This window comes from Harpegnathos saltator, unplaced genomic scaffold, assembly GCF_003227715.2.
Source record: "Harpegnathos saltator strain DR-91 unplaced genomic scaffold, Hsal_v8.6 scaffold180, whole genome shotgun sequence".
Taxonomy (NCBI): domain Eukaryota; kingdom Metazoa; phylum Arthropoda; class Insecta; order Hymenoptera; family Formicidae; genus Harpegnathos; species Harpegnathos saltator.
In genome coordinates this window covers 85,545-98,325 of record NW_020229962.1, presented here as the reverse complement: position 1 = coordinate 98,325, position 12,781 = coordinate 85,545, and the positions used below count along the sequence as shown (strand labels likewise).

The window sequence follows — 12,781 nt, the reverse complement described above, 5'->3', positions numbered from 1 at the left end:
TATTTTTCTTTAGAATCGAATATCTGCTAAACTATAAGCGATAGAAAAAAAAACATGTAATGAAAATTTAATCGCTTAAAGAATACTTTAAAGTTATATGAACAAAAATTTTTTATTTTTATCTGTTTTTTAAGAACCCCCACCACTTAATTTTTTTTTGCAAAATAAAAAAATTTTTTGTATCTAATTTAAAGCTTATTTTTTTTCAAATTCAACCATATATGATAAAGTTATGTAACGAGATATCATTCTCGAAAATTAATTATAAACGCTTCCATATATACGCTTATCCGTACTATGTGTGTAAGTCATTATCGCCGAAACAATAAGATATATGAAAAATGTTTATGTGAAATTTTTATCTATGTTTTCTATGTATTTATAACTGCATATTGTGTATATTTAGAATTGTAAAAAAATTTTTAAATAATTTTAAAAAACTTAAATTAATAAGAATTTTTTAAATATATCCCCAGCTCTCTTATTATTTCTTTAACATTTAATTTCTTCTATAAAAAGTAAAAACAATTTTATTCTAAAATTACCTACTTATAATAAAATTATTTTACAATTGAATCTTGAAAATATACATGTCGCAATAGTTGGCATAAACAATTTATATTTTACGTTACAAAATTAAGATAAGATTATGTGTACGTGTTCCTGATATGTTAACAGTATAAATTTTTTCATATAGCGATCTAATACTCACAGTCAGCACACACTGTCTTTTCGTTATATAATCAAATCTGTTATTCATCTTTACACATTATATTTTTGAATAACGTTTTATAATTTTTTCTCTTACAATTATTTTTGTTCTTATATCTTACATTTTGTTTATTTGTTATTTACACAATGAATTTATTTACATTTTATATTATTTACTCATTATACATATTACAATAATGATATTCGACAAGAAAATGTTTTAAGCATAATGATTTCTTGCACCAAGAACATTTTACTACAGCTATATTATTGCAACCTTCAATACATTTTGTTGATGTTTCGTCAAAACTAAATTTTCCTGGACTTTCAAATTCTTCTGGTCTTTCGTTCGTATAACCACTTTTAAACCACGAATATTTAAATAAGTTTTGATATCGTGGGGATGATAATTGATTATGTATCAAAGATTGCAATTTTATTATATTATTTCGTTCATGTAAATTTATATTACTTTCCAACAATAAAACCGTATCTGAAAATCTTTTAGCAAAATTTTTCCAAATTCTGAATCCATAAACATCCAATGGTTGTATTTTCCCTTCCTTTCGGTATTATCATAGTAATAATATGTGTTCCTGGAGGGGTTAAATCCGAAATAGTATTGGGGCAATGTCCAGTCCATGAATCGATAAGAAGAACGCTATTAGGACCAATGTTTGCAAAATAAGCTTCTTCTAATCACATTTTAAAATGATCTGTACATCACATCTGTAAAATATATAAATGATATAATAGTTTTTATAACCCTTATTAAATTATAAAATGAAATAAGTTTGTTAAAGAAAATAGTTAGAAAAGAAAATACCTGATGTCATTTTACCGGATTTCAATGCTTTTACAATGACATTTTCTGGTTTAAATAAATTTTCTTCTACTCTTGGTCCAAATTTACCACTATCTTCTTTTAATACAATAAATAAAGGTGACAACAAATTGCCATTATAGGATTGTTATTACGTTATTGGTTGTATCGTATATGAATGGATTGTTGATGATATAGATTGCACGACACGTTCTACTTTCTTTTCTCCCTGGAAGACAATGGTCTTCCAGAATGAATTTCTAATTGGAAACCACTTTGATCAGAATTGTAAATATTTTCAGATCCAAATTGTTCAATAAGAGATATTGTTTCCACAAAATCATCAGCTGATTTTTGCAAATCAACAGAATCTTCTAATGTTCTTCTAGTGATAAACTTCGTAACTTTTCTTGAAACAATTCGGTGAGACTTCTTGAATCTTGCTATCCAACTGTGAGATGTTTTAAATATAGGATTTAAATTTCCTATTTCTTCTTGAGCTTGTAAAGCCCATCTTTTTAGATCAATATCATGAACCATGAATCCTGATTCAATAGCTACAGTAAATTAATCATGTGTAAATTTGGAGATGTAAGATAACTTTTCTATACGACTTCCATCTGAATTTATTTGTTCTTCCCATCGCCTTAACTGACGTTCAGATGAAACTCTTCTAAATTTACTTTGCACTACTTTTAAAGGACGATTCTTTTTTTTGTCATTACTGTTTTTATCAATATCTCGATGTCGCCAAAACTCAACAGCTCGTCTTTTATAAAAACTGTCAAAATTTGTATCATTCTTTGAACAATGAGGATGAGAATTTAAATTATCTTCATTCCATGCTTCTTCGTTCGTTATCTTCAATTATTTCAGAACTATGTAATTTATAAGGTTCTTCATAATCGAGATATATTTCTTCCGTTACTTCCAACCCATTATAATGAAAAACACCATCCAGCAATAATTTTTGTATGTTTTCCTTTAATTCCTTTTCTGCTTCAGTTACTGGCGTTTCTGTTAGATATATTGAATTTATTGACACCAATAAAAGTCTAGCAACGTTAAGCGGATTGATAATCATTTCCAAAGATGTTAAATTTTGCTTTTTATTGCAATATAAAAACAGTTTACACAGATATGATTACAATGAGAAGACTATACTGACTGTGAGAATTATGCTGCTACATGAAACAATATATCATATATTATCAACTTATCTAGGACACATACACATAATCTTATCTTTTAAAGTAAGATACAAATTGTTTACGCCAAATATTGCGATATGCATTTTTTCGCAAAGATTTAATTGTAAAATAATTTAATTAGAACTTATCAGGAACATGTACACATAATCTTATCTTGTTTTGTAACGTAAGATATAAATTGTTTATGCCAACTATTGCGACATGTATATTTTCAAGATTCAATTGTAAAATAATTTTATTATAAGTAGGTAATTTTAGAATAAAATTGTTTTTACTTTTTATAGAAGAAATTAAATGTTAAAGAAATAATAAGAGAGCTGGGGATATATTTAAAAAATTCTTATTAATTTAAGTTTTTTAAAATTATTTAAAAATTTTTTTACAATTCTAAATATACACAATATGCAGTTATAAATACATAGAAAACATAGATAAAAATTTTACATAAATATTTTTCATATATCTTATTGTTTCGGCGATAATGACTTACACACATAGTACAGATAAGCGTATATATGGAAGCGTTTATTATTAATTTTCGAGAATGATATCTCGTTACATAACTTTATCATATATGGTTGAATTTGGAAAAAAATGAGCTTTAAATTAGGTACAAAAAATTTTTTTTATTTTGCAAAAAAAAATTAAGTGGTGGGGGTTCTTAAAAAACAGATAAAAATAAAAAATTTTTGTTCATATAACTTTAAAGTATTCTTCAAGCGATTAAATTTTCATTACATGTTTTTTTTTCTATCGCTTATAGTTTAGCAGATATTCGATTCTAAAGAAAAATACCATTTTTCTTTAAAGGGGTGTTTCACCCTTTAAAACTCAATATTCGCACATATAAAAAAATATGTCTTTTAGATTTGTATATTTAACAACATATTTGAAGGAGAATCAAATCGGTTCCGGACAGTTGTGACATGTCCCTTGTCAGACCAAACGCGACGCCTTCCACGCTGCTCATTGCGACGCGCTTCGTGAACTCTTTTTCTAGCAACTGGGTCCCTTGGCGCATCACTTCGTTGAACACCTGCTTACCTGACGTCGTGATGATCTCCGTACTGGCTAACGAGACGTTGGGTTCGACTATGCTGTTTGCGTAGGACGAGGTTCCGCTTGCGGACGGTGATCGCTAGACTCATTATCTTATGATTCATATAGCTTCTCCAGCTGAAATAGCCGCTCCTAAAAGCTAAGATTGCGAAAAAGATATCGCTCGCACCTTCGGATACCAAGGCGCTGGCCATATACGTCATAATGTCGGCGCAAAAGATTTGTATCATGGTAGCAAGTATGATCTGCATCATGCCTAACGTGACGACCGTAGCAATCTTGAATATCATTTTCCAGCTCCATCGTTTCTCCTGAAGTACCAAAAGATCATCCAGACTGTTCATCGCGAAGATTTGTAATTCCTCGCTCGGGTAATCGTCACTGCTGAAAAATTCGCTTGTTTCGATATGCTTCAACAGCGGTATCATATTACAGTCCGGAACGTCCAAGGTCTTGAACGTGTTTTTCAAAGCTTCCAAGGTTTTAACGATGTTCTTCATCGTGGCCTTCTTGCCAAAGTGATTGTAAGCATCTATGATAGTCTTGATAGTTTCTGTCGGTCTCTCGTACTTCGTCGATTCGCGTGTACATCTCAGAGTGTCACCATCGACGAACACTAAAATTTTTTCTCGCTCTGCCTCTGTTAAACTATAATCGTATTTCCTATAAGATCTTGGCCCTTGAGACTTTTAATTACATTTTCCTCTAACGACTCCATCACGTCGATCCATCTTTTTTGAATGATGTAATTAAATAATTCTGCATCCTTCTTCGTCCGCAGTACCAGATTGTTTTTATAGAGTATTTGCATGAAAACATCCTTTCCACGTATCATGCGCTCATACATGTTCCGCAATTTGCTCTCCAGACTATAATTATTGCTGGATAGCTTGGCGTGTTTGACGATCTTCTCTTCTATCAACGAATCGATTATCGATTTATGCGGGTTAGGCATTAAATGCAGGCTACTGGATATCACCTCGCTCTGGAAACTTCTTATCAATATCTGCAACGCTATTCTGTAACGTTATTCTGTAAACAGATGTACAACAGCATTTTCATACAGTTTTCGTAGATGGGGCAAGAAGGTAGTTGAAGATTCACGATCTGGCCATAAGGGACGACCAATCGGTAAAGACCTTTTTCTCCATCTGATAAGACCTTTTGCTTGATCAGATCCGTTATAATCCGTTTCGTATCTTCCTCCGAGAAATCTCGTTCGGTCAATTCCTCCACAGTGATAGAGTCAAAGTATGGAAAGATTACGTCTTCCACTTTTCCCGCATCGTAGGTCGCCTTTTTGTTATAGTTGAAAACGTTTCTGCTTTTCAGTATCTTATATTTGTCATCACTAATGAATTTCTTGAAGAGCCTCTTCTCCAAGATGATATCTTCGTCCTCGTTGTCCTGTTGGAAGAAGAGCAACTGTTTTTTATTGCATTTCAAAGTCTGCTTCTCCAGTTTCTTCTGCTCGATTATATTGTCCAGCGATATCAACAAAGAGGGATCAATGTTCCGTAGCTTTTTCATGACAATTTTTACTTCACTTCGTCCTTCAAGATCTTCTGCTTCACTAGCAACTTCCAGAAATCTTCCTTATAGAGCATCCTCACCGACTTCTTCATATCCTTCTCGAATTGCTGTAGCTGTATAGAGGAGTCACGTTTCTTCATAAGAAAGTTGTCCAACTCTGTCGGAATTACTTCGTGATGCTCGCAGATCTTCTTCACGATGCCTTCCTCAATATTTTTCGATACTCTCGGCCTCCTTAAAATGTCGTTTTTAATCAAGTCGAGATATAAAGTCTCGGCTAACTCCTCGTTGATATCGTATTTCTCAAGATTCTGCGACGTCACATTATGACCGAACATATCGTCAATAGATCGTAAAAAGATCTCATATATGGTGCTGATGTTCTCGTGTTACTCCATGAACAAGTCGATCTCTATGGTACCGAAATTTCGCTGTTTCAGGTATTCGATGGTATTTACGGCCCACTTCGCATAATCGCGATGCTTCTTGAAGAATTTCGCCGCTTCCCGCAATTCTTTCTTGAATTCCTTTAAAGTGCTCTGGTTCTTCTTGTCGATCTTCTTGATCAACGAGAAAGCCTTGTAATAATGCGCCCCTTCCGGGAAATTAGGCTCTTCATTGATAACACGATCGAACAGCTCAATCGCCGCGTCCTGCTGCTTATTTCGTGCGAAATATTTGGCGAGCCTGATAACTTGGGTGGGTTCGCGAGTCCAGTACACCCAGTCTTTGCTCTCTTTCGACTTCAATGCCCGTAAGCGATCGATCAGTTTGCTGAGGGAAGCTTTATATTTCTTCGTGTTCTGCTCGCCCAATGTACCGTTTATATATTTGTTGTTCTCATCCAACCAGAAAGCCCATCCGTCCAGGCAGCTACGCAGCAGTATTTCCTTCACTTCATCACATACCTCATCCCTTAAATTCTTCTCCAGCTGCTGGTACCTTTCTAAATTGGTAAAAAGCATCCTCTTCTACAATTATTCGCGTTTCACAGTGTAGCTTGATATCGGTGATGCGACGGATCTCTTCAAAGTCCCGCTCTTTTTTCAGGTGCGACATTTGCACGTACCGCAAGCCCAGGACAATCAATCTACCGGAACCATTGTTACCATACCGAGCTGCACGGCCGAAAGCCTGTTACTCTACCCAATTGTTGTTTGATAGATACGTGAGACAAACATGCAGGCCGCCCGCCTTGTCCAACTATTCGGTGATCTTGAAATTAGTACCACGACCGGCCAAATTGGTCGCGATGATGATTTGACCTTCACACAGACGCTCAGTAGCCATGCCGAATGATTCGTATTCGCGCGTGTACGTATGCAAGTTTGTCATGTTCTTGGCGCCTAACACCCTATACAGAGATTCTACGTGTTGTACGGTCTCGCAAATTATCAACACTGATCGGCCTGCTTTCGTATAAGTATCAACTTCCGAACATATCTGCTGACGCTATTCCTGCAGGTTGGCACAGACAATTGGATTATATTCTTTGAACTTCCTCATTTTCGTAGTCGGTACCGTGACGAAGTCCACCTGGTAGATTTCTCGCAGTAGATCTCGCTCTCGCTGTGAGTCTAACGTAGCGGTCAAGCCATATAGATTATTATAAAGCTTCAAGTAACACACGTTCGATTCGAATACGGCCTTTAAACTTTGTGTCGACAGCCTGCAGCCATGATTCAGTTGCAAGAACTGGTGCAACGCTTCGTCCCATTGAGAGTTCAACTCGTCTGTACCTGTGTCACGGTCAATGATAGTGATATTGGCCTTGAGATCCGGCCTGCTGTCTTTTCTATCAATATCAACTATGTAGTCTTGTCGTTCTTGCATAAATAACGCCGACTTGGCGCTGTTGATCCAAGTGTCTAAGTGGAGGGCTACAAACGGTTTCAAATAATTAGGAACAACGACGGATTTCTCATCCTTGGAAATCTGCTGAAACAGATAGATCAGATACCGTTCGTAACGCTTGAAGTCGGGTGACAATACCTCCACGATGTCTCTTTCGCTCACTTTGTCCTTTAGTAGGTAACCGACGTTATCGATTATATTGTATTTGATCAAACGTTCCCATATGGCATTTATTTGTTGGCCGCTTATATATCCATCGATTTTCCTGATGTCCTCCTTCGAAAACGAGCCGTACATATTGCATAAGATCGCCTGTCTGATCGCTTTACTGTCGATGATCTGCAGATCTGCTTTTGGCTCGTGAAAGTCCTGTTAATAAACTTCCAGATATACACATAAATAGTCTCAAGCTTGTCCAGACACGGTAAGTACAGTATGTTGTTACCCTTGTCGAGCAGCATGCTATCCACTTCGTCTATGATGACATTCTCGAAGCTACTGTTGCCTGGAATGTTCTTACCGTAGAATTGATCCAGCAGATAGTCGCGCTGGAAGTCGGACAGTTCTCTGTAAACGACGTCCTTACAGGAATACACCTCCTTTCGGTTTTCGATGTCATTATCACAATTGTGCGATACACTAATGGAGAGTAGGTTGTAAATATCGCTGTTGACCTTGCAGTCACGTTTCGCCAATACCGACGAGCTGGTGATGATCGACCTTTTGACCGCAGAGCGCCTTCAACATCGACAATGCCACGATAATCAACGATTTACCCTCTCCCGTGGATACCTGCATCAGTATGCTGCATTCATTCCTAATTAGTACTAATACAGCAAGTTTCTGCGTGTCGCGAAGCCTGAAATTTTTCTTCATATTTATATGTTGTCCATCAGACTCAGCAAATCAGTCATATAATTGTTTACGTACTGCAGTTTATCACTTTCTTTCTCGCAAATCTCTATGTTGGATTTGTGTCTCACGATTTCCTCTTTGATCACTTTCTCGCTCGTCGCCGTTACTTGTTTCATAGCTTGAATGATGTCCCTGATAGAAATCAGATGTTTCAGAATACGTTCGGAAGTGTTGCCATTGCCTCTGATCAAATCAATCAGCTTTTTTATGTTACGATCTTCCCCATTAGTAGGGAACATTTCTTTCATCAGGATTGTTCATTGGTTGATCTGGTAGTCATTGAGTTTAATGAGAACTTCCTTGGACAAATTCCACTCTCCGTTGTGAAAACTTGACAGAATCTGGAAAAAATCTTGAGTATTTATCGAGCTGATTTTCTTTTGAAAACAGGATGACACCTCGCTTGTTACACTTATGCTCTTATTCGATTGCAATGTGACACCATTTTTTATGAGAAGATCCATCAAGGCATCTGCGAAAGAAATGCCGGCGCTGTTCTCCAAAGATAACAAGTAATGAGAGGCTCTCTGCAATTCTTCGTCCTTCCATTCAGTTAACACGGACAGTTTGGTCGTCCAATATTTCTCCTTGATTGCGTACGGCCACTCGGATAATTCCAACGCATGGAGTCCGGGCATGCGTTCCGAAATATTACTCAACAAGTACAAAATGTTTCTTATACATTCCGTCGAGAAGGCTTTATTCTCTGATTTTCTCTGTCCCAATTTGAAGCTCGATAGTAACAGAGTTTCTTTCATATGAATATTCGCCAAACACTGCCTCCATTTTTGTATCTCATCCAACAACATTTGAAAGTGATTTTCGAGCTTTAACAATATAATTTCGTTTAACCATTGTTGCTGTGGATATGCCGTGATTATCCAGCTAAATACATTTAGGCCAGGACAGTCCTCGATGACGAAATTCAGTACTGCGTTCACCAGGCAACAGAGTTCGTTGTAGGTAATGTGTACCGTTGCATGAGAAAATCTTGGCTATAGCGTGAATGATCTCACGTTGTTCAATGTACTTAGATGATAACTTATCCAGCATGAATCGTAGCTTCTGTTTCTCTTCTGAGAAGGAAAAGTGTCGTGTTATTTCGTACATATCTAATTTCTCGTCGATTTCTATTTCGGTACTGGAGATAACACTGTTATCCTCTTTTCTTCCAGGGAGAAACAACCCTTTCTTCATATATTCATCGAGGTCTGCTTTATGTTCCATCGACTCCACTTCTGCGATTATTTTTGCGCACATATTAGCTCTGCCGTTACGTTCCATGTCCAGTCGGAGGGAGTTCTGATTGACATTCAGTAGTGTGTAGTTCTTGTACAAGAGGTATATAACATCTGTAGATTGCGAATTGTGTACGTCCAACAAACAGATTTGATTATTTCGATCCGTGATGTACATGTAGATATTAATGTTGAATATATACGCTAACAATTCTCGGTAACTCGGTGACAACGGACCGTGTAGTTTTATATGTCGTACATATTCCTTGAATATTTTCGTGTTCTTCATACATTCCTCCCAACTTAAATGTTCATTGAACATCTCACTAAATTGTCGGTAAAGCTCCTTCAATTGTTAGTCCTTTTTCGCATCCTCCTTTAACTTGTTTTCTACATTTGTGTTATTTACACTTCGGAAGAACTGACCTACAACTTTGTTACAAAAGCCTGCGTCGAGGTCTGATTCTTTATAAAATTTTTTCAATTTAGTCTCTTGCTCGCCGACGAACTTGCTGTATTCTTCGTAATACTTCGTCACATTTGGATGCACTCCCTCTTTTTCACCCTCGTCCATTACAAAGGATGCAATAGAGAACTTGAAAACGTCGTAATATTTGCTTACGTTTTTTGCTGTGCAAAATTTCGAGAGCATCTTGCGTTGCGTCTCGTTATCCTTGAAGAAGTACTGTTGCAAGTTGCCCAACTTTTTGTGCAAACTTACATTAACATGCAGATGACTTTCGTCTTTACGAAAATACTTTGTTGCATTCTTTGATGTTAATTCAAATTTGTTATTAGTGATGCACTGAGACTTGTCTATATGTAATGCGATTTGTTGTTGAACAGCTAAACGATACTTTTCAATTAAGAGTTGTTCAATATTTTTCTGCAATTGTACTTGAATATCATGTGCACTGTCATTCGTGTTTTCTTTCTTCTTTTGTGCATGTTTCTCTTTCAACCGTTCGTAAAGCTTAAACAAAAAATTAAAATCAGAATAACCAAGTTGCTCATTTTTTAATTCAAACCACTTATTTAATGAAGCTTGTCGTAAACTTTTTAGCAAATTTTCCAAAGACTTCTCATGTGTTTATTGAGACTCAGTGAAGCAAATAGGAGAAACTGTGTTATGTACTCTTGCATTTTTTTGAGCAAATGGTTTTGCATGCATAACAGTTATCTTCGATATTTCCTTTATTTGCTGCCCTCTCTCCTCCACCGTTTTCCTGAAAGTGTGTCCTCAGCATATCGCAAGTACGACTGGATTTCCTGATACAAATTGATGTTTATCCTGATCAGATGTTGAGAATACTGCATTGATGATATGTTTCTGCGAAATATTCTTCTTTTTCTTACTTCGAGCTTGGAGCTCAGAGCGCATTGAAGTATCTTTCTCTGTGAACGTCGTACTTGCAAGTTCCGGGATGCTAATCTCTGTTATTTGTACATACTTATTGTTAAAATTCGTGGCACAATAAGGAACGTATATCCGATTCGAAGCATTGCTGTCATAATAACTTAACTCGAGTTTGTTATTCTTATTAGTACCATAATAATTTCCTTTCATCCAGGTGCGCAATCGATAAAAGACATGTCCCAGCCATTTTTGCCGTGGGTGCTGCATTTACCTTCTTTGCCATTCTCGCCATTTTCGCCCGAATTGGAAACTACGACAATACCATTGTCGTTACTAATCACTTCACCGGGGTATCTTCCTTGCCCACCTAAACCAGCCGTACCGCCACGTCCTCCGGGACACCCTGAAGTGCCTTTATACAATACGAAACTTTGGCCGCCGAACGAAGAAGAAAAGTAAATTTCTTCACCGTCTTCTGTTACAGCCTCTAGGTATACATTGCATCTTTTTTTGCATTTTATTATATCTTCTACTGAACGATTCTTACCATTTAGCCACGATACCCTTATTTGTCCTAAGGAACAAATATTACGAACTATGGTTCTCAAGTTCCTAACCAGAAATTTACCAACAAGTTTCCCACTACTTGGGAATTTACTAGTGAAATCTACATAAGAAATTCCTGTCCCGTCTCTTCCGTTCTTACCGTCTCCGCCGCTTTGACCATCGCTACCATTTCCACCATTGGACCAAATCTCCAGCATCTCCGGATGCAACACGTTATCTGCATGAATGAAAACATTTCCGCCGCTTTCTCCACATTTTCCATGCTCTCCGTCTATACCTACACCGTCGTCGTCGGTTTTCGCTTTGATAATTGTTGTTGCGTCTGAGGACATTCCAGAAATATCCCATTTACACTTGTGACAAATTACAATCGCTTTAGCATACACCACGATGTTTTTTCCATGCCATGTACTGTTCTCCAAATTTTCATTGACATACATGATGCCAGAACATATGAAACGAACTTCTTCTATGCAAGAGTCATGTAACAACATGGAATTGATATCATTGATGATATCACTTAGGTAAAAATTTCCACCTATTACTTCAATAACGACTTGATTATCAGTCGTCAATTTTTCTAGTGTTACCGGTTTAAAATATACTCCGATAATTTCTTGATATTTATCCATTAAAGCAATATGTTTTTGTCCCATTAATGACTGCGCCATGTTTTGCAATTGCTTAAGTTTTATGTCATAATCGGCGATATCAAGGTCCATAATTAATTGAAAGAATTTATCGCTTGATATGTCAGGTTCATACAAGTATTGTAACTTCATTATGTCCGGATATTCCTCGCATTTTTCAAATATAGTTAAAAATTCGAGCAATGCCTTAAGAAAGTCAATCTCCTTAATTACGGTGTTACTATGTGCCATTGTAAGTTTCAGGCATTTCCCTTTAAAATCTCTCATCAAGGTTTTTTCTTTGTGTTGTTCAATAAGATCTTTGTGTTCCATCAAAAGTTTGTAATAATTCGACTCACTAAACGAAGACGGGGTTTCAACAAAATATCTGATGTTGTTCAAAGCAGTGAGTTATTCTATTAAGTGGCCGTCAGCTGAATGTTCTTCTAAAAAACTATCGATCTCCTCCAACCAGTACTCCAAACAGTACTCGACATATTTATTCTTTATGTAAGTACGATCGACAATATTCAACTGAATGTTATGTTCTTTCTCAATGATATTCTCTATTTGCTCCAAAGAATATCCATGATTCCACAAATTTGTTCGTATTAGATTTGAAATATCTCTTACCTTCATTATGACTTCTTTTGTAATTTTGCTATATGTATAGTATCTTGATACGTAATTCTTAAATCCTAAAAACTATCCTTAGTAATAATTCTATCTGATAAAGCATGATATTTGCATATCTTATGTCTCTAGATTGTTAGCTATTGAACTTGGCAATATCTAGAAAAAGGGAAAATGAAACATGTTATGACATTCATTAATATATTTTCGTGTACATTATGAATGATAGAATATCATTTTTATTAAAGAAA

At 36.0% G+C, this 12,781-nt stretch overlaps 2 protein-coding genes across 4 annotated transcripts; both read right to left on the bottom strand.

Moving 5' to 3' along the window:
• Positions 1–3,927: 3,927 nt before the first annotated feature.
• On the bottom strand, positions 3,928–10,017 carry LOC105181333 (protein translocase subunit SecA). Of its 3 annotated transcripts, none has more exons than XM_011138036.2 (3): positions 8,122–10,017; positions 7,298–8,050; positions 3,928–7,217 (listed from the first exon to the last, which is right to left on the bottom strand). In XM_011138036.2, exon 3 carries the CDS (start codon positions 6,300–6,302, stop codon positions 5,727–5,729), a length of 576 nt encoding a protein of 191 aa, XP_011136338.1. In that variant the 5' UTR covers positions 6,303–7,217; positions 7,298–8,050; positions 8,122–10,017; the 3' UTR covers positions 3,928–5,726. The 3 variants fall into 3 exon arrangements, with proteins under 3 accessions (XP_011136338.1, XP_011136337.1, XP_025153378.1); XM_011138035.2 differs by having other exon boundaries at positions 5,578–7,560; positions 7,637–8,050; XM_025297593.1 differs by having other exon boundaries at positions 5,578–8,050.
• Positions 10,018–10,783: 766 nt separating this feature from the next.
• On the bottom strand, positions 10,784–12,230 carry LOC112588270 (uncharacterized). The gene is made up of 2 exons (XM_025297595.1): positions 11,408–12,230; positions 10,784–11,011 (listed from the first exon to the last, which is right to left on the bottom strand). Exons 1-2 carry the CDS (start codon positions 12,228–12,230, stop codon positions 10,908–10,910), a joined length of 927 nt encoding a protein of 308 aa, XP_025153380.1. The 3' UTR covers positions 10,784–10,907.
• Between the last annotated feature and the right edge of the window lie 551 nt (positions 12,231–12,781).

Coding starts and splice junctions, on each gene's coding strand:
- LOC105181333 (XM_025297593.1), bottom strand. CDS start 7,488: ATGTACGGCTCGTTTTCGAAGGAGGACATCAGGAAAATCGATGGATAT.
- LOC112588270 (XM_025297595.1), bottom strand. CDS start 12,230: ATGGAACACAAAGATCTTATTGAACAACACAAAGAAAAAACCTTGATG. Junction 11,012..11,407: donor TGGTCAAAGCGGCGGAGACG/GTAAGAACGGAA, acceptor GTATTGTCGTAG/TTTCCAATTCGGGCGAAAAT.